Source organism: Nerophis lumbriciformis, linkage group LG04 (assembly GCF_033978685.3).
Source record: "Nerophis lumbriciformis linkage group LG04, RoL_Nlum_v2.1, whole genome shotgun sequence".
NCBI classification, from domain to species: domain Eukaryota; kingdom Metazoa; phylum Chordata; class Actinopteri; order Syngnathiformes; family Syngnathidae; genus Nerophis; species Nerophis lumbriciformis.
Genome location: NC_084551.2, coordinates 56,972,722 through 56,995,338, shown reverse-complemented (window position 1 = coordinate 56,995,338; position 22,617 = coordinate 56,972,722). Strand labels below are relative to the sequence as shown.

The following is a 22,617-nucleotide window of genomic DNA, read 5'->3' as shown; positions in this document are numbered from 1 at the left end:
TACCAACTGTACTAAGTGTACCAAATGTAGCAACTATTAAGTATAGCAAGTGTACCAACTGTACTAAGTGTACCAAATGTAGCAACTGATGAGTGTAATTAGTTTACCAACTGTACTAAATGTAGCAACTCTTAAGTGTAGCAAGTGTACTAAGTGTACCAAATGTAGCAACTATTAAGTGTAGCAAATGTACCAACTGTACTAAGTGTACCACATTTAGCAACTATTATGTATAGCAAGTTTACCAACTGTACTAAATGTAGCAACTATTAAGTGTAGCAAGTGTACCAACTGTACTAAGTGTACCAAATGTAGCAACTATTAAGTATAGCAAGTGTACCAACTGTACTATATGTAGCAACTATTAAGTGTAGCAAGTGTACTAAGTGTACCAAATGTAGCAACTATTAAGTGTAGCAAATGTACCAACTGTACTAAGTGTACCACATTTAGCAACTATTATGTATAGCAAGTTTACCAACTGTACTAAATGTAGCAACTATTAAGTGTAGAAAGTGTACCAACTGTACTAAGTGTACCAAATGTAGCAACTATTAAGTATAGCAAGTGTACCAACTGTACTATATGTAGCAACTATTAAGTGTAGCAAGTGTACTAAGTGTACCAAATGTAGCAACTATTAAGTGTAGCAAATGGTACCAACTGTACTAAGTGTACCAAATGTAGCAACTCTTAAGTGTAGCAAGTGTACTAAGTGTACCAAATGTAGCAACTATTAAGTGTAGCAATTGTACCAACTGTACTAAGTGTACCACATTTAGCAACTGATGAGTGTAATTAGTTTACCAACTGTACTAAATGTAGCAACTATTAAGTGTAGCAAGTGTACCAACTGTACTAAGTGTACCAAATGTAGCAAAAATTAAGTATAGCAAGTGTACCAACTGTACTAAGTGTACCAAATGTAGCAACTGATGAGTGTAATTAGTTTACCAACTGTACTAAATGTAGCAACTGTTAAGTGTAGCAAGTGTACCAACTGTACTAAGTGTACCAAATGTAGCAACTATTAAGTATAGCAAGTGTACCAACTGTACTAAGTGTACCAAATGTAGCAACTGATGAGTGTAATTAGTTTACCAACTGTACTAAATGTAGCAACTCTTAAGTGTAGCAAGTGTACTAAGTGTACCAAATGTAGCAACTATTAAGTGTAGCAAATGTACCAACTGTACTAAGTGTACCACATTTAGCAACTATTATGTATAGCAAGTTTACCAACTGTACTAAATGTAGCAACTATTAAGTGTAGCAAGTGTACCAACTGTACTAAGTGTACCAAATGTAGCAACTATTAAGTATAGCAAGTGTACCAACTGTACTATATGTAGCAACTATTAAGTGTAGCAAGTGTACTAAGTGTACCAAATGTAGCAACTATTAAGTGTAGCAAATGTACCAACTGTACTAAGTGTACCACATTTAGCAACTATTATGTATAGCAAGTTTACCAACTGTACTAAATGTAGCAACTATTAAGTGTAGAAAGTGTACCAACTGTACTAAGTGTACCAAATGTAGCAACTATTAAGTATAGCAAGTGTACCAACTGTACTATATGTAGCAACTATTAAGTGTAGCAAGTGTACTAAGTGTACCAAATGTAGCAACTATTAAGTGTAGCAAATGGTACCAACTGTACTAAGTGTACCAAATGTAGCAACTATTAAGTGTAGCCAGTGTACCAACTGTACTAAGTGTACTAAATGTAGCAACTCTTAAGTGTAGCAAGTGTACTAAGTGTACCAAATGTAGCAACTATTAAGTGTAGCAAGTGTACCAACTGTACTAAGTGTACCACATTTAGCAACTGATGAGTGTAATTAGTTTACCAACTGTACTAAATGTAGCAACTATTAAGTGTAGCAAGTGTACCAACTGTACTAAGTGTATCAAATGTAGCAACTATTAAGTATAGCAAGTGTACCAACTGTACTAAGTGTACCAAATGTTGCAACTGATGAGTGTAATTAGTTTACCAACTGTACTAAATGTAGCAACTATTAAGTGTAGCAAGTGTACCAACTGTACTAAGTGTACCAAATGTAGCAACTATTAAGTATAGCAAGTGTACCAACTGTACTAAGTGTACCAAATGTAGCAACTGATGAGTGTAATTAGTTTACCAACTGTACTAAATGTAGCAACTACTACATATTACCACAATAACACACACCAAATTACCGTGGGTACGGTGGAAGAAGGGTTAGTGCATCTGCCTCACAATACGAAGGTCCTGAGTAGTCTTGGGTTCAATCCCGGGCTCGGGATCTTTCTGTGTGGAGTTTGCATGTTCTCCCCGTGACTGCGTGGGTTTCCTCCGGGTACTCCGGCTTCCTCCCACCTCCAAAGACATGCACCTGGGGATAAGTTGATTGGCAACACTAAATTGGCCCGAGTGTGTGGATGTGAGTGTGAATGTTGTCTGTCTATCTGTGTTGGCCCTGCGATGAGGTGGCGACTTGTCCAGGGTGTACCCCGCCTTCCGCCCGATTGTAGCTGAGATAGGCTCCAGCGACCCCAAAAGGGAAAAAGCGGTAGAAAATGGATGGATGGAAATTACCGTGAGTAGTCACCGTATAGATTCAAATGTGAAAGGTACCATCCCGAACGACTACAAATGTCGACATAAACGGAGCATTTTACTTTGTGTTTAAATGTGACGTGGACAGAAGCGGTGGAGATAACAATAGTAACAATAATAGGATAAGAACACATGAAGTGTGTGTGTACTTGGTCCTCATTGTCTCTATGTGGGATGTTTCAGGGGGACGAGTGAAGACCTGGAAAAGACGATGGTTCATCCTCACAGACAACTGCCTCTACTACTTTGAATACACAACAGTAAGCCTGCATCACTTCCTGTGATACAACTGTCACAGTCGCCACCTCATGGCAGGGCCAACGCACATTGATGACTCAGTTTATCATCACAACCCGGGAGAGCTACTTGTGGCAGCAGCCGTACGTGACACAAAGTTGGGGCGTTCCTCCACCGTCTCGGGTGGAGGGCCAGGGTACACCCTGGACAAGGGTTAGGGTTAGGGCCAGGTTACACCCTGGACAAGGGTTAGGGTTAGGGCCAGGGTACACCCTGGACAAGAGTTGGGGTTAGGGCCAGGTTACATCCTGGACAACGGTTAGGGCCAGGGTACACCCTGGACAAGAGTTAGGGTTAGGGCCAGGGTACACCCTGGACAAGGGTTAGGGTTAGGGCCAGGGTACACCCTGGACAAGAGTTAGGGTTAGGGCCAGGGTACACCCTGGACAAGAGTTAGGGTTAGGGCCAGGGTACACCCTGGACAAGGGTTAGGGTTAGGGCCAGGTTACACCCTGGACAAGAGTTAGGGTTAGGGCCAGGGTACACCCTGGACAAGAGTTAGGGTTAGGGCCAGGTTACACCCTGGACAAGGGTTAGGGTTAGGGCCAGGGTACACCCTGGACAAGAGTTAGGGTTAGGGCCAGGGTACACCCTGGACAAGGGTTAGGCTTAGGGCCAGGGTACACCCTGAACAAGAGTTAGGGTTAGGGCCAGGGTACACCCTGGACAGGAGTTAGGGTTAGGGCCAGGGTACACCCTGGACAAGGGTTAGGGTTAGGGCCAGGTTACACCCTGGACAAGGGTTAGGGTTAGGGCCAGGTTACACCCTGGACAAGGGTTAGGGCCAGGGTACACCCTGGACAAGAGTTAGGGTTAGGGCCAGGGTACACCCTGGACAAGAGTTAGGGTTAGGGCCAGGTTACACCCTGGACAAGGGTTAGGGTTAGGGCCAGGGTACACCCTGGACAAGGGTTAGGGTTAGGGCCAGGTTACACCCTGGACAAGAGTTAGGGTTAGGGCCAGGGTACACCCTGGACAAGAGTTAGGGTTAGGGCCAGGGTACACCCTGGACAAGGGTTAGGGTTAGGGCCAGGTTACACCCTGGACAAGTCGCCACCTCATGGCAGGGCCAACGCAGATTGATGACTCAGTTCATTATTACAACCCAGGAGAGCTTCTTGGGGCAGCAGCCGTACGTGACACAAAGTTGGAAGGACCACCTGTGAGTGTGTCCACAGCGTGTAGAAACATGCGTACGTACACAAGGAAGGTGAATGCAGGAAAGTAATACAGACTGGGAACAAAGATGGAGTGATATCATTTCCTGTCTGCTTTGACAGTGGAAAGAATTGTCCTCAGAGGAAGATTACGTTTGAAATAAAAATGTTTACATGAAATAGATTTCCATATTTTCCATAGGTCATAGAAAGGATCGATATCGACCGATACAAAAACCGTATATCGCGATACAGTTTTTGGCCATATTGCCCCGCCCTACACCAAACAGGAAGCGTGGCAAAATAAGAGCGCAGAACTGGAACTAATGTTAATTGGCACAAAGGGCAAACCCTCTCATCATACGCAGCATGACCAAGCTAGCACTTTGATAAAGAAGGTGAGAAAAGAAAGAACTAAAAATTACGACTTCAATGAATACAAAAGTGATGTTAAATATTCATTTATATATTTAATTCATTTCTTCAAGAATCATAAATAATCCTCATCGACTGTCATGCTGCTTATGTGATTATGTCATCTAATAGTCCAAGTAATTATGTAATAACTATAATGTAAAAAATAATGTTGTAATGTAATTTAATAATGGCATTGTAATAATATATTGTACTAATGTATTAAAGTTATTATGTAATATTGTAATGTAATAAAATAATTATGTAACATTGTAATGTAATAAAGTCATTATGTGATATTATATTGTAATAATGTAATAGTTATTATGTAATATTGTAATGTAGTAAAGTCAATATGTGATATTATAATGTAATAAAGTCATTATAATATTATATTGTAATAAAGTAATTATGTAATATTATAATGTAATAAATTCAATATGTGATGTTATATTGTAAAAAAAGTTGTTATAATATTATATAGTAATAAAGTCAATATGTGATATTATATTGTAATAAAGTCATTATAATAATATTATATTGTAATAAAGTCAATATAATAATATATTGTAATAAAGTCAATATAATTATATTGTAATACAGTCAATATAATAATATTATATTGTAATAAAGTCAATATAATAATATTATATTGTAATACAGTAATTATAATAATATTATATTGTAATAAAGTTCATATGTGTGCTTGACTAAACAGGACAAGGAACCTCGAGGCATCATTCCCTTGGAGAACCTCAGCATCCGAGAGGTGGAAGACCCACGCAAACCTGTGAGCTGATGTTCTACCTGCACCATCTTGTTACTATGAGATGATGTTCTACCTGCACCATCTTGTTACTATGAGATGATGTTCTACCTGCACCATCTTGTTACTATGAGATGATGTTCTACCTACAGCATCTTGTTATTATGAGATGATGTTCTACCTGCAGCATCTTGTTACTATGAGATGATGTGCTACCTACAGCATCTTGTTATGAGATCATGTTCTACCTACAGCATATTGTTACTATGAGATGATGTTCTACCTGCGGCATCTTGTTACTATGAGATGATGTTCTACCTACAGCATCTTGTTATTATGAGATGATGTTCTACCTACAGCATCTTGTTATTATGAGATGATGTTCTACCTGCAGCATCTTGTTATTATGAGATGATGTTCTACCTGCAGCATCTTGTTACTATGAGATGATGTTCTACCTGCAGCATCTTGTTACTATGAGATGATGTTCTACCTGCACCATCTTATTATGAGATGATGTTCTACCTGCAGCATCTTGTTATTATGAGATGATGTTCTACCTGCAGCATCTTGTTACTATGAGATGATGTTCTACCTGCAGCATCTTGTTACTATGAGATGATGTTCTACCTGCACCATCTTATTATGAGATGATGTTCTACCTGCAGCATCTTGTTACTATGAGATGATGTTCTACCTGCAGCATTTTGTTACTATGAGATGATGTTCTACCTGCAGCATCTTGTTACTATGAGATGATGTTCTACCTGCACCATCTTGTTACTATGAGATGATGTTCTACCTGCACCATCTTATTATGAGATGATGTTCTACCTACAGCATCTTGTTATTATGAGATGATGTTCTACCTACACCATCTTGTTACTATGAGATGATGTTCTACCTACAGCATCTTGTTATTATGAGATCATGTTCTACCTACAGCATATTGTTACTATGAGATGATGTTCTACCTGCAGCATCTTGTTACTATGAGATGATGTTCTACCTACAGCATCTTGTTATTATGAGATGATGTTCTACCTACAGCATCTTGTTATTATGAGATGATGTTCTACCTGCAGCATCTTGTTATTATGAGATGATGTTCTACCTGCAGCATCTTGTTACTATGAGATGATGTTCTACCTGCAGCATCTTGTTACTATGAGATGATGTTCTACCTGCACCATCTTATTATGAGATGATGTTCTACCTGCAGCATCTTGTTACTATGAGATGATGTTCTACCTGCAGCATTTTGTTACTATGAGATGATGTTCTACCTGCAGCATCTTGTTACTATGAGATGATGTTCTACCTGCACCATCTTGTTACTATGAGATGATGTTCTACCTGCACCATCTTATTATGAGATGATGTTCTACCTACAGCATCTTGTTATTATGAGATGATGTTCTACCTGCAGCATCTTGTTACTATGAGATGATGTTCTACCTACACCATCTTGTTACTATGAGATGATGTTCTACCTGCAGCATCTTGTTACTATGAGATGATGTTCTACCTGCAGCATCTTGTTACTATGAGATGATGTTCTACCTGCACCATCTTGTTACTATGAGATGATGTTCTACCTGCAGCATCTTGTTATTATGAGATGATGTTCTACCTGCAGCATCTTGTCTACCAAGTCTACTAATTACACCAACTGTAGTCAATGTACCAAATGTAGCAACTAGAGCAAGTGTACCAACCGTACTAAATGTACCAACTGTAGCATGTGTACCAACTGTACTAAGTGTAGCAAGTGTACTAAGTGTACCAACTGTATTAAGTGTAGCAAGTGTACTAAGTGTACCAACTGTATTAAGTGTATTAAGGGTACTAAGTGTACCAACTGTATTAAGTGTAGCAAGGGTACTAAGTGTACCAACTATATTAAGTGTAGCAAGGTTACTACGTGTACCAACTATATTAAGTGTAGAATGTGTACCAACTGTATTAAGTGTAGCAAGTGTACTAAGTGTAATAAGTGTACTAAGTGTACCAACTGTATTAAGTGTAGCAAGTGTACTAAGTGTACCAACTGTATTAAGTGTAGAATGTGTACCAACTGTATTAAGTGTAGTGAGTGTGTACGCTTGCCAACAGAACTGCTTCGAGTTGTACATCCCCAACAACCGTGGTCAGCTGATCAAGGCCTGCAAGACGGAGGCTGATGGGCGGGTAGTAGAAGGGAACCACATGGTGTATCGCATCTCTGCCCCCACGCCTGAGGAGAAGGAAGAGTGGATCCACAGTATCAAGTATGTCCACCACAACAACAATACTCACAAGTATCAAGTATGTCCACCACAACAATAGTCACAAGTATCAAGTATGTCCACAACAACAACAATACTCACAAGTATCAAGTATGTCCACCACAACAACAATACTCACAAGTATCAAGTATGTCCACCACAACAATACTCAAAAGTATCAAGTATGTCCACCACAACAACAATACTCACAAGTATCAAGTATGTGCACCACAACAACAATACTCACAAGTATCAAGTATGCCCACAACAACAACAATACTCACAAGTATCAAGTATGTCCACAACAACAACAATACTCACAAGTATCAAGTATGTCCTCCACAACAATACTCACAAGTATCAAGTATGTCCACCACCACAACAATACTCACAAGTATCAAGTATGTCCACCACCACAACAATACTCACAAGTATCAAGTATGTGCACCACAACAACAATACTCACAAGTATCAAGTATGTGCACCACAACAACAATACTCACAAGTATCAAGTATGTCCACCACAACAACAATACTCACAAGTATCAAGTATGTCCACAACAACAACAATACTCACAAGTATCAAGTATGTCCATCACAACAACAATACTCACTAGTATCAAGTATGTCCACCACAACAACAATACTCACAAGTATCAAGTATGTCCACCACAACAATACTCACAAGTATCAAGTATGTCCATCACAACAACAATATTCACTAGTATCAAGTATGTCCACCACAACAACAATACTCACAAGTATCAAGTATGTCCACAACAACAACAATACTCACAGGTATCAAGTATGTCCGCCACAACAACAATACTCACACGTATCAAGTATGTCCACCACCACAACAATACTCACAAGTATCAAGTATGTCCACCACCACAACAATACTCACAAGTATCAAGTATGTCCACCACAACAACAATACTCACAAGTATCAAGTATGTCCACCACAACAACAACACTCACAAGTATCAAGAATGTGCACCACAACAACAATACTCACAAGTATCAAGTATGTCCACAACAACAACAATACTCACCAGTATCAAGTATGTCCACAACAACAACAATACTCACACTGTTACGGCTACTCTTGCGTTCCAAAAAGTTCGAAAAAATAAAAATAAAGTAATGCAGAGTAGTCTTGAGGAGGAGGTGTTTGACTCAGTAAATTCCTTAATAAGCACTCGCGGAGATATGTCGAGATTCCAAATTATCATAATTTATTTTCACAAACAAAACATATTCTCCGTGGTTGACTTTCAAAATAATCAAAATAACTTACTTAGCGTGGCTTCAATATAATTTAGCGTGGCTTCCAAATAGTTTAGCGTGGCTTCCATATAATTTAGCGTGGCTTCCAAATAGTTTAGCGTGGCTCCCAAATAGTTTAGTGGTAAACAAACTGTTTCACTCCTCACTCCTTCAACATGATAGACAGACAAAGGGCACCCAGCTGTCCCGTCTTCTTAATTATAGGAGGAGGAAGTGGCTCACCAGTAGGAGCGTGAGCAGCTGAAAACAATCAGTCAATCACAATGAAATCTAAAACATCCAATAATTCATCAACATCATTATTGACATTACCGTATTTGATTTCATTGTCAAAACAATTAATAAATAAATAATATAGATAGGCTCCAACACACACGTATCAAGTATGTCCACCACAACAACAATACTCACACGTATCAAGTATGTCCACCACAACAACAATACTCACAAGTGTCAAGTATGTCCACCACAACAACAATACTCACAAGTATGTCCACAACAACAATACTCACAAGTGTCAAGTATGTCCACCACAACAACAATAATACTCACAAGTATCAAGTATGTCCACCACAACAACAATACTCACAAGTATCAAGTATGTCCACAACAACAATACTCACAAGTATCAAGTATGTCCATCACAACAACAATACTCACTAGTATCAAGTATGTCCACCACAACAACAATACTCACAAGTATCAAGTATGTGCACCACAACAACAATACTCACAAGTATCAAGTATGTGCACCACAACAACAATACTCACAAGTATCAAGTATGTCCACCACAACAACAATACTCACAAGTATCAAGTATGTCCACCACAACAACAATACTCACAAGTATCAAGTATGTCCACCACAACAACAATACTCACAAGTATCAAGTATGTCCATCACAACAACAATACTCACAAGTATCAAGTATGTCCATCACAACAACAATACTCACAAGTATCAAGTATGTCCACAACAACAATACTCACAAGTATCAAGTATGTCCATCACAACAACAATACTCACAAGTATTAAGTATGTCCACAACAACAATACTCACAAGTATCAAGTATGTGCGCCACAACAACAATACTCACAAGTATCAAGTATGTCCACAACAACAATACTCAAGTATTTATTTATCATTTAGTTTAGATTTAACATTTATATTTCGACTTAACATTTAGGTGTAAATGTAACATTTAGATTTTCATTCACACATTTAGATTTATGGTTTAGATTTAACACTTATATTTAGATGTAACATTTATATATGGATGTACCATTTAGGTTTACATTTTAATTTACACATTTAGATTCAAGGTTTAGATTTAACATTTATATTTCAATATTTAAATGTAACATTAATTAGATTCAAACAATTCGCTTTAAGATTTAGATACAGATTACATTTATATTAAGCATTTAAATTGAACATTTAGATTCAACATTTAGATTTATATGTAACATTTGGGTTTAGATTTAACAATTAGCACTCATATTTAGACTCAAGATTTTGATACAACAGTCAGATTTAACATTAAGAGTTTGATTTAACATGTAGATTTATGTTTAGCATTTATATTGATATATTACATTTGGTGTGGCATCAGAGAGTTGGTCACAAACATCAAGGGGTCGGTCACAAACATCAAGGGGTCGGTCACAAACATCAGAGGGTCGGTCACAAACATCAGGGGGTCGGTCACAAACATCAGAGGGTCGGTCACAAACATCATGGGGTCGGTCACAAACATCAGAGGGTCGGTCACAAACATCAGGGGGTCAGTCACAAACATCAGAGGGTCGGTCACAAACATCAGAGGGCCGGTCACAAACATCAGAGGGTCGGTCAGAGGGTTGGTCACAAACATCAGGGGGTCGGTCAGAGGGTTGGTCACAAACATCAAGGGGTCGGTCACAAACATCAGAGGGTCGGTCACAAACATCAGAGGGTCGGTCACAAACATCAGAGGGTTGGTCAGAGGGTTGGTCACAAACATCAAAGGGTTGGTCACAAACATCAGGGGGTCGGTCACAAACATCAGAGGGTCGGTCAGAGGGTTGGTCACAAACATCCAGAGGGTCGGTCACAAACATCAGGGGGTCGGTCACAAACATCAGGGGGTCGGTCACAAACATCAGGGGGTCGGTCACAAACATCAGGGGGTCGGTCACAAACATCAGGGGGTCGGTCAGAGGGTTGGTCACAAACATCAGAGGTGAGGGTCGGTCACAAACATCAGAGGGTTGGTCAAGGGGTTGGTCACAAACATCAAGGGGCCGGTCACAAACATCAAGGGGCCGGTCACAAACATCAGAGGGTCGGTCAGAGGGTTGTCACAAACATCAAAGGGGTCGGTCACAAACATCAGAGGGTTGGTCAGAAGGTTGGTCACAAACATCAAGGGGTCTCGGTCACAAACATCAGAGGGTCGGTCACAAACATCAAGGGGTCGGTCACAAACATCAGAGGGTCGGTCACAAACATCAGGGGGTCGGTCACAAACATCAGGGGGTCGGTCACAAACATCAGGGGGTCGGTCACAAACATCAAGGGGTCGGTCACAAACATCAAGGGGTCGGTCACAAACATCAGGGGGTCGGTCACAAACATCAGGGGGTCGGTCACAAACATCAGGGGGTCGGTCACAAACATCAGGGGGTCGGTCACAGACATCAGGGGGTCGGTCACAGAGGGTCGGTCACAAACATCAAAGAGTCGGTCACAAACATCAAAAGGTTGGTCACAAACATCAAAGGGTTGGTCACAAACATCAAAGGGTTGGTCACAAACTGGGTAAAAAGCTGCTCAACCAACAGGAAGTAATATGTGAAGCTCGGTGCTACATCTACCTTGTGGCGTCCCCCAGGGCTCAATACTGCCACCAAAATACTTCTAATCTGTGAATGGGATATTTGGAAAGTTAGTGTTTTGTTCAAGCTAATACAAATAATAACAGAAGAAAGTAATAAAACAAATAGAAACAGAATATCTTTGAATGTCAGTCAAAGTCAAATAATGTGAAAATAATACAAACTTTGAAAGAGTAAAATGCAAAGAGTGTATATAAAGATGTCAACAATATGTACTTGATATTCTCTACTACTCGCCACTCTTAGCATATCTGAGTTATTGTGCAGAAATATGTACAAAAGTACACTTATGTTACAAAATCATCTTATTCATGATGCGGACACGTTTGTTACTGGATACTTTCTAATATGCCTTGCAGACTTTGTGCACCTATTTGTTTACTTTTATAGTCCAGCTGGTGTGCTATTATGTGCTCAGCTGTTGTGTAGCTGCCAGTATGTTCACGCACTTGAAGTGGCAAATGTTTGTTGTCCTCAGATCGGCCGTCAGTGTGGATCCCTTCTACGAAATGTTGGCAGCCAGGAAGAAACGCATCTCACTGAAGAAGAAAGAAGAGCAGCCATAGATGGCCTCCCTCCCTCCTCCCTCCCCCCCTCCTCCCCCTCCCCAGCCTCCATCCTTGTGGGACCACCTGGTCCTGATTGGACCTCAGATGAAGAAGAAGGCAGCTGCTCCTAACTTGTAAATATATTTATTCTCTGCTTTCATGCCGCTGCATGTCATGTTCATGCAGCCCTTTGAAGGCGGGGCCTAGAAGACTGAAGGCGGGGCCTGGAAGATTGAGATGACATTTGGAGGCGGGGCCTAGAAGATTGACTTTAGATTTGTAGGCGTGGCTCAAAACACTGACTTTAGATTTGAAGGCGTGGCCCAGAAGATTGACTTTAAATTTGAAGGCGGGACCTAGAAGATTGATTTTTGATTTGTAGGCATGGCCCAAAAGATTGACTTTAAATTTGAAGGCGGGGCCTAGAAGATTGATTTTTGATTTGTAGGCGTGGCCCAGAAAAGTGAAGGCTTGGCCTAGAAGATTGAGATGAGATTTGTAGGCGTGGCTCAAAAGATTAACTTTATATTTGAAGGCGGGGCCTAGAAGAGTGAAGGCGTGGCCCAGAAGATTGAGAGATTGAGACGAGATTTGTAGGCGTGGCTCAAAAGATTACCTTTAGATTTGAAGGCGGGGCCTATAAGTGTGTAGGCTTGGCCTAGAAGATTGAGACGAGATTTGTAGGCGTGGCTCAAAAGATTAACTTTAGATTTCAAGGCGTGGCCCAGAAGATTGACTTTAAATTTGAAGGCGGGGCCTAGGAGAGTGAAGGCGTGGCCCAGAGATTGAGACGAGATTTGTAGGCGTGGCTCAAAAGATTGACTTTAGATTTTAAGGCGGGGCCTAGAAGATTGATTTTTGATTTGTAGGCGTGGCCCAGAAGATTGAGACAAGATTTGTAGGTGTCGCTCAAAAGATTGACTTTAGATTTGAAGGCGGGGCCTAGAAAAGTGAAGGCGTGGCTTACAAGATTGAGACGAGATTTGTAGGCGTGGCTCAAAAGATTGACTTTAGATTTGAAGGCGTGGCCTCGAAGAGTGACATCGTGGCCCAAAAGATTGAGACGTGATTTGAGGGCGTGGCCTGGAAGAGTGAAGGCGTGGCCTAAAAGATTGAGACTTGATTAGAAGGCGTGGCCTAGAATAGTGAAGGCGTGGCCTAAAAGATTGAAAGTGATTTGAAGGTGTGGCCTTGAAGAGTGAAGGCGGGGCCTAAAAGATTGAGACGTGATTAGAAGGCGTGGCCGAGAAGAGTGAAGGCGTGGCCTAAAAGATTGAGACTCGATTTTAAGGCGTGGCCTAGAAGAGTGAAGGTGGGGCCTAGTAAAGAGTGAAGGCGGGGCCTGCCTAAAAGATTGAGAGTGATTTGAAGGTGTGGCCTTGAAGAGTGAAGGCGGGGCCTAAAAGATTGAGACGTGATTAGAAGGCGTGGCCGAGAAGAGTGAAGGCGTGGCCTAAAAGATTGAAGGTGGGGCCTAGAAGAGTGAAGGCGGGGCCTAAAAGATTGAGACAAAATTTGTAGGCGTGGCCCAGTAGATTGACTTTAGATTTGATGGAAGAAAATTAAGTTTTAAATTTGAAGGTGTGGCCTAGAAGAGTGAAGGCGGAGCCTAGAAAATTGAAGGCGTGGCCTAGAAGAGTGAAGGCGGAGCCTAGAAAATTGAAGGCGGGGCCTAGAAGCCAGTAGGTGTAGTAAGCACAAGCATGGATGATTTTAATCTGCTGACTGTGCACATTTACAATTAATTGATTAGTTTCCAGATCAGCAGATTAGTGTGAAGATGCATTTTATTTTGTGACTGATGCATTTTATTTTGTAAGTGAAACTACAAGAATTGTTTACCGCACTTTATGGTTGAGTCTTTAGCGCCCTCCGGTGGTGTGTGTCAGCTAGGGAAGATGATTGATGATGACATTTTGTCTCCTCCGTCCTGCTCCTTCTTCTTGTCTTCTGGAACATTCTTGAAGTGCACAGCTGCCAAAAAGTAAGACAAACAAATGTTACAAAGTGTTTTTTTCTTTGTATTTATTGACTGTGAGATGAACAATTGTGTCCATGTAGCAAAAACACATCATGTGTGACAATAAAGACAAGAACATTCTGACATTCATCACTTCATTTATATCATATAACCTAACATATCATATAACTTAACATCATATATAACCTAACATAATATGATAATATATCATATAAGTGCTCCCCTCAACTCCCAGGGGGTGATCAAGGGTGCTGGGTCAAATGCTGAGAATAATTCCGCCACACCTCGTGTGTGTGTGACTATCATTGCTACTTTAACTTTAACTTAACATAATACAATAATATATCATATAACCTAACATATTATAACATGTAAACTAACATAATATTTCATATAACCTAACATCATATATCTTATAACCTAACATAATATAATAATATATCATATACCTAATATAATATATGGGGCTGCATGTGGACCATCTCCACCCACAGGGGCTGGAGATGGTCCACCCACAGGGGCTGGAGGTGGTCCACCCACAGGGGCCGGAGGGTCCACCCACAGGGGCTGGAGATGGTCCACCCACAGGGGTTGGAGGTGAACCACCCACAGGGGCTGGAGATGGTCCACCCACAGGGGTTGGAGGTGAACCACCCACAGGGGCTGGAGGTGGTCCACCCACAGGGGCTGGAGGTGAACCACCCACAGGGGCTGGAGGTGGTCCACCCACAGGGGCCGGAGGGTCCACCCACAGGGGTTGGAGATGGTCCACCCACAGGGGTTGGAGGTGGTCCACCCACAGGGGCTGGAGGTGGTCCACCCACAGGGGCTGGAGGTGAACCACCCACAGGGGCTGGAGGTGGTCCACCCACAGGGGCCGGAGGGTCCACCCACAGGGGCTGGAGATGGTCCACCCACAGGGGTTGGAGGTGAACCACCCACAGGGGCTGGAGGTGGTCCACCCACAGGGGCTGGAGGTGAACCACCCACAGGGGCTAGAGGTGGTCCACCCACAGGGGATGGAGATGGTCCACCCACAGGGGTTGGAGGTGAACCACCCACAGGGGCTGGAGGTGAACCACCCACAGGGGCTGGAGATGGGCCACCCACAGGGGCTGGAGATGGTCCACCCACAGGGGATGGAGATGGTCCACCCACAGGGGCCGGAGGGTCCACCCACAGGGGCTAGAGATGGCCCACCCACAGGGGCTGGAGGTGAACCACCCACAGGGGATGGAGGTGGTCCACCCACAGGGGCTGGAGATGGTCCACCCACAGGGGCCGGAGGGGCCACCCACAGGGGCTGGAGATGGTCCAACCACAGGGGCCGGAGGGGGCCACCCACAGGGGCTGGAGGTGGTCCACCCACAGGGGCTGGAGATGGTTTGCCCCTCTCCGTAATATCGCTAAAATTCGTTCTATTTTATCCACTAGCGACGCTGAGATCATTATTCATGCGTTCGTTACGTCTCGTCTCGACTACTGTAACGTATTATTTTCGTGTCTCCCTATGTCTAGCATTAAAAGATTACAATTGGTACAAAATGCGGCTGCTAGACTTTTGACAAGAACAAGAAAGTTTGATCATATTACGCCTATACTGGCTCACCTGCACTGGCTTCCTGTGCACTTAAGATGTGACTTTAAGGTTTTACTACTTACGTATAAAATACTACACGGTCTAGCTCCGTCCTATCTTGTCGATTGCATTGTACCATATGTCCCGGCAAGAAATCTGCGTTCAAAGAACTCCGGCTTATTAGTGATTCCCAGAGCCCAAAAAAAGTCTGCGGGCTATAGAGCGTTTTCTATTGGGGCTCCAGTACTATGGAATGCCCTCCCGGTAACAGTTAGAGATGCTACCTCAGTAGAAGCATTTAAGTCCCATCTTAAAACTCATTTGTATACTCTAGCCTTTAAATAGACCCCCCTTTAGACCAGTTGATCTGCCGTTTCTTTTCTTTTCTCCTCTGCTCCCCTTTTCCTTGTGGAGGGGGGGGGGGGCACAGGTCCGGTGGCCATGGATGAAGTGCTGGCTGTCCAGAGTCGGGACCCGGGGTGGACCGCTCGCCTGTGCATCGGCTGGGAACATCTCTGCGCTGCTGACCCGTCTCCGCTCGGGATGGTGTCCTGCTGGCCCCACTATGGACTGGACTCTTACTATTATGTTGGATCCACTATGGACTGGACTCTCACAATATTATGTTAGACCCACTCGACATCCATTGCTTTCGGTCTCCCCTAGAGGGGGGGGGGGGTTACCCACATATGCGATCCTCTCCAAGGTTTCTCATAGTCATTCACATCGACGTCCCACTGGGGTGAGTTTTTCCTTGCCCTTATGTGGGCTTTGTACCGAGGATGTCGTTGTGGCTTGTGCAGCCCTTTGAGACACTTGTGATTTAGGGCTATATAAATAAACATTGATTGATTGATTGATATATATATATATATATATATATATATATATATATATATATATATATATAAACACACACACACACACACACACACATATACATACAAACATATTACATACACATACATACACAGTATCCAACACTTCTTTTCTTTTTAGATTTTTTGGAATCGGTTAGGAATCATTACAAATAATAATTAAGATTAATAAGAACATATATATTTTTGTTGACAACCCTAATAATTATGTACGTGTGATTTCCACATTTTTCTTAAATTGTTAATACATTTGAAAGAATCTCTGACAAAACATGTCATTAAAGGGTATTGTGTGTAGAATTTTGAGAACAAAAATGAATGTATTCCATTTTGGAATAAGGCTGTGACATAAGCAAAAAGTGAAGCGCTGTGAATACTTTCCGGATGTACATTTCAAATATTTTTCTTCTGGTCCTTATATTCCACAGGTGATGGAAAATGTCAATACTTCTAGATGTGGAGCGATATCAAACACTTAGTTTGTTAAAAGTAATGATGATATTTGTAATAAATGATTTCACCTGCTCAAACTCATCAGTGATGGTTTTGGGTTCCTCGTGCCTCTGGAACCACATCATGTACTTGGTGTGAAACCTCCATGATTGCTTCTTCAGCGCCTTGGCAGACAAATACTGAGCCTTGGTGCCCTGAGGGAGCGACAGCAGCCATGATGATGATTACAGCGGACATGATGATGATGATGAGGAGGATTACCTCCAGGTAGTAGAAGATGAAGAAGAGCGTTTCAGTGGAGAGTCGCTGGTAGAACTCGATGGAGTCTGAGTGGTGAGGAGGCATCTGATGGTGGAAGGGCAAGGTGGGGCAGGGGTTCCTCATCAGGTATTGCCTTCAGGAGGAACACAAAAGCATCAAGGTGGATTTGGGCCTTTTTGTGGAGACTCCTCACTCACCGGATCCGCTCCGAGTCAGACGGGTGCGGCATGTGCGTCCACGCCGACTCCTGCATGGCCTGCTGGTACAGCTGGTCTTTGGGGAGGGGGGTGGGGCCCAGCGGGCAGACGCCCAACGAGGGCGGGATGTTGACCTCCGACACGGACGGCTGCGGGGCGGCGGGGGTGCCGGGCGCCGTCGACGACGAGAAGATGTCTGCGGGGAGACCACAAACTGTCATTTCACTAGGTGGAGGGTGGAGTACGTGGTGGCCGTCTACCAGCGCTGGACGTAGAGACCTAGTTCAGCTCTGGTAGTTAACTACATCTTTTTAGAGGTTAGGATTGATGGGTTAGGTTTGGGGTTAGGGTTAGAGTTATGGTTAGGGTTAGGGTTAGGGGAGGGGGGCAAGGGGTTAGGGTTAAATGCACTGTCCGTCTATGGTAAGCCAGGATGGCGCCCAAACCCCACGCAAGGCCCCCGGGGGACCCCGATCAGAAACAACAGGCTTAGGGATAAGGTTGGAATTATTATTATTATTATTATTATAGGTTAGGATTGATGGATATATGAGCACTTCTATAAAAGCATGGTTGGCGGCAGTAGCGAGCTATATGTGGCTAAGCTACATAGCTCAACTACAACGCATACCCGCTTAGTGGCCTAGTGGTTAGAGTGTCCGCCCTGAGATCAATAGGTCGTGAGTTCAAACCCCCGGCCGAGTCATGCCAAAGACTATAAAAATGGGAGCCATTACCTCCTTGCTTGGCACTCAGCATCAAGGGTTGGAATTGGGGGTTAAATCACCAGAAATTATTCCCGGGGGCGGCCACCGCTGCTGCTCACTGCTCCCCTCACCTCCCAGGGGGTGATCAAATGCAGAGAATAATTTCACCACACCTAGTGTGTGTGACAATCATGGGTACTTTAACTTTAACTTAATATTACTACGTGGGTCGTTCTCCCAGGATGCAGACGGAAACTCCGGGGGGCAAAGTGCAGGTAAGGAAAATGATTTATTCCTCATAAATCACACAAAGGGAATAAGCGGTAGGAAATGGATGGATGGATGGAAGGTGCTCAAAGCGCTTTGACACTATTTCCACATTCACACACTGATGGCGGGAGCTGCCATGCAAGGCGCTAACCACCACCAATCAGGAGCAAGGGTGAAGTGTCTTGCTCAAGGACACAACAGACATGACGAAGTTGGTAGAAGGTGGGGATTGAACCACGAACCCTCAGGTTGCTGGCATGGCCACTCTCCCAATCGCGCCACGCCGTCCCTAAAACTTACACAAAACTTAGCACAGGAATCAAAAAGGTAATAAAAAGGTAAGGAGATGGCAAAAAGCCGCTGCCTGACCAGGGCTCAGAAAATCTGCAAAGACTCCTCCCACCCCCACCAAGGACTGTTTTCACTGCTGGACTCTAGAAAGAGGTTCCGTTGCCTGAAGCCAGACTGAGTGTGGCCAACAGCGGGAACAAGTAGCTCTCTGATTAGTGCCTGGGAGCAGGTGAGCGTCCCCAACACTAATCAGAGGCAGGTGAAAACAATCAGTACCCATGGCAACTAAAACAAAAACAGGAAGTGAGGGCAATGGAAAACTAAACAAACATGGTCCGGGCAGCGGATCATGACAGTACTTATCTCTACTGTAAAGTTCACATTTGAATGACAATAAAGGAAGTCTTGTCATGGCGCGGGCTCGAACCCGCTTTTCTCCGGCAGCTGGGTCTGCCAGCTCCTCCGCTGGCAGCGCGCCGAGACACGCCCCGGCTCCCGCTGGCCGCATCACGCCCACATGCCGGCAAGGCTGTGGGCGATCAGCAATCAACACACCTGGGACTGATGAGGACGAGCTGTATTTAGACCAGTGGACCCAAGGATACTCGCCGAAACGTAGTCTTCTGGACTGTAAGCCGATAACCCAGCTTTATGCTCTCTCTGCGTTTTCCCCTCCGTGTTTCATTGTTCTTCCTTGTCGTCCTCTCCCCAGCAATCTGCCTTCGTCCCCGCGTGATCGAGCTGTGCACCTCGACTTCCCTTTTGGACTTTGGACTGCCACCCTCGATCCTCGACCCCTCGCATGGACACGGACTCTGACGCCTCTCTCTCGCCCTGGATCATCTGCCTGCCCCACGGACTGAATTCCTGCCTTGTTCTTTCTCCTCGTTTCAACATTTGGTAAAACACTACAGCTAAATCACACACAGCCTCTCACACACACACCTTGGATCTAGTCACACTCCATTTCCCCACGTTTAATTTATAGTATTATTAATGGTTATTATATATATTATAATATATATAATAAAATTCATAGAGCTATACCGGCCCCCCTTGTGTCTGTGCCGTCAACTCCCCCCTGCATAAATCTAAGCTACGTAGCTGAACTACATTTTACACAACACCTCTATATTCATGAGGGATGTGTCCGTATCAAAATCTCACCCCACCATATTATCACGGTATTAAAGCCACCGTGTGATATTATTGTTATGTGTCCCAAAATAAAAGTCCGAGTGTGTAAAATGAAGTGGCAGACATGTTTAGGATAAACACGCTTACTGTATTTGAAGACCAACATAATGCTAATCATATTTCTTACTACAAACATGAATTTTTAATAGTGCAGGAACAGTGCACCGGGAAAGTATTCACTTGTCATTATAGCAGGGGTGTCAAACGTACGGCCCAAGGGCCAGGTCAGGCCCGTGAACAGGTTTTATCCGGCCCTCAGGATGAGTTTGCAAAGTATAAAAATTAACCTGAAATTTTTTCATGAAAAACTGCTGTTCTAAATGTGTCCACTGGATGTCGCAATAGCAAGTCTTTGTATCTTTGTAGATGATGCTACATGTGCACAAAATAAACCACATATTGGTACATCAGTCGAGAAAAATTATCATACTACAAAAATAACATTCTGTAATTTGATGTTGATATAATTTATTATCTTGATAGATTGAAAATGAACACTAATGAGTTGACTGATTACATTATCACATCATTTATTTAGAAAATATAAATAACGACAAATAAAGTATATATACTATTAACCACAACAGGTAGTTGTAAAAAAACATTATGATTTGTATAATTTCAGAATGTGCGTTGACCCTGGATCTCAGGAAACAGAGTGGACCGACACCAGCAGATGACATGGCACCCCAAACCATCACTGATGGTGGAAACTTTACACTAGACTTCAGGCAACGTGGATCCTGTGCCTCTCCTGTCTTCCTCCAGACTCTGGGACCTCGATTTCCAAAGGAAATGTAAAATTTGCATGGTTGGGTGATGGTTTGGGGTGCCATGTCATCTGCTGGTGTCGGTCCACTCTGTTTCCTGAGATCCAGGGTCAACTCAGCCGTCTACCAGCAAGTTTTAGAGCACTTCATGCTTCCTGCTGCTGACCTGCTCTATGGAGATGGAGATTTCAAGTTCCAACAGGACTTGGCGCCTGCACACAGCGCAAAATCTACCCGTGCCTGGTTTACGGACCATGGTATTTCTGTTCTAAATTGGCCCGCCAACTCCCCTGACCTTAGCCCCATAGAAAATCTGTGGGGTATTGTGAAAAGGAAGATGCAGAATGCCAGACCCAAAAACGCAGAAGAGTTGAAGGCCACTATCAGAGCAACCTGGGCTCTCATAACACCTGAGCAGTGCCAGAAACTCATCGACTCCATGCCACGCCGCATTAACGCAGTAATTGAGGCAAAAGGAGCTCCAACCAAGTATTGAGTATTGTACATGCTCATATTTTTCATTTTCATACTTTTCAGTTGGCCAACATTTCTAAAAATCCCTTTTTTGTATTAGCCTTAAGTAATATTCTAATTTTGTGACACACGGAATTTTGGATTTTCATTTGTTGCCAAAATTAAATGAAATAAACATTTGAATGCATCAGTCTGTGTGCAATGAATAAATATAATGTACAAGTTACACCTTTTGAATGCAATTACTGAAATAAATCAAGTTTTTCAAAATATTCTAATTTACTGGCTTTTACCTGTATATGTATGTATGTATGTATGTATATAGGTATAAATACATATGTATTCATACCTACATATACTGTACATATGTATATGTAGGTACACATACGTATGTATTTATGTGTATATGTAGGTACAAATACATATGTGTATACATATGTATAGGTATGAATATGTATTGTATGTACAGTATATACTATGTGTATATATATGTATGAATACATACTGTATGTATATACTATGTATATATAGGTATGACTACGCATGTATTTATGTGTATATACAGTATAGGTATGAATACATATATATATATATATATATATATATGTACGTACCGTATACAGTATATAGGTATGAATACGTATGTATATAGAGGTACGAATACGTATGTATATAAATAGTATATGTGTATAAATAGGTAACAATATATATGTATACAGTATATAGGTACGAATACGTATGTGTATATATAGGTACGAATACGTATGTATATACGCATATATAGGTACGAATACATATGTATATACACATAGAGGTACGAATACGTATGTATATATAGGTATGAATATGTATTGTATGTATATACTATGTATATATAGGTATGAATACGTACTGTATGTATATACTATGTGTATATATATATAGGTATGAATACGTACTGTATATATGTGTATATATAGGTACGTATACGTATGTATGTACAGGTACAAATACATATGTATATAGGTACCGTCCAAATACGTATGTATATATAGGTACAAATATGTATGTATATATAGATACATATGTATATAGGTACATATACATATAGGTATATATAGGTACCATACTTCTTTGGTTTAGTTACACGGCTCATTTCATATTATATATTTAAATAAATAGAGCTAAACAACGTCCTGCATCTGTGCCGTCTCCTTCTTCCCTCTAATTCATGACCAATCTAGTAAACTAGGAACATAGATTACTGTTTGAGTCACACTTGACTCTACGCTAGAGCAAGCTCGGACACAGCCCGGACCTACTGTCACTTACTAAATGTGGAACAAGTCCCTCACTAA

General features: G+C 42.3%; 2 protein-coding genes across 3 annotated transcripts in view; one reads left to right on the top strand and one right to left on the bottom strand.

Moving 5' to 3' along the window:
* cyth2 (cytohesin 2) overlaps positions 1–14,326 on the top strand; it is a 37,691-nt gene extending 23,365 nt beyond the window's left edge. The window contains exons 9-14 of one of the 2 annotated variants that reach the window (XM_072913075.1): positions 2,787–2,865; positions 5,192–5,263; positions 7,355–7,509; positions 12,153–13,534; positions 13,690–13,803; positions 13,846–14,326. In XM_072913075.1, coding sequence (XP_072769176.1) covers positions 2,787–2,865; positions 5,192–5,263; positions 7,355–7,509; positions 12,153–12,240 — 394 coding nt within the window. In that variant the 3' untranslated portion in view covers positions 12,241–13,534; positions 13,690–13,803; positions 13,846–14,326. Of the gene's footprint in view, positions 1–2,786; positions 2,866–5,191; positions 5,264–7,354; positions 7,510–12,152; positions 13,535–13,689 lie in introns of both variants that reach the window. The other variant, XM_072913076.1, reaches the window with a different exon arrangement.
* Positions 13,667–17,896, bottom strand: LOC133604710 (CCR4-NOT transcription complex subunit 3-like). The gene is made up of 4 exons (XM_061958023.2): positions 17,572–17,896; positions 17,375–17,507; positions 17,182–17,307; positions 13,667–14,196 (listed from the first exon to the last, which is right to left on the bottom strand). Exons 1-4 carry the CDS (start codon positions 17,790–17,792, stop codon positions 14,071–14,073), a joined length of 606 nt encoding a protein of 201 aa, XP_061814007.2. The 5' UTR covers positions 17,793–17,896; the 3' UTR covers positions 13,667–14,070.
* Positions 17,897–22,617: the final 4,721 nt, after the last annotated feature.

Excerpts from the sequence above, each read along its gene's own strand:
- LOC133604710 (XM_061958023.2), bottom strand. The coding sequence starts at position 17,792 with ATGACAGTTTGTGGTCTCCCCGCAGACATCTTCTCGTCGTCGACGGCG. Across the intron at positions 17,508-17,571 it reads TCTGACTCGGAGCGGATCCG|GCAATACCTGATGAGGAACC; the intron begins GTGAGTGAGGAG and ends TTCCTCCTGAAG. Across the intron at positions 14,197-17,181 it reads TCACTGATGAGTTTGAGCAG|CTGTGCACTTCAAGAATGTT; the intron begins GTGAAATCATTT and ends ACTTTTTGGCAG.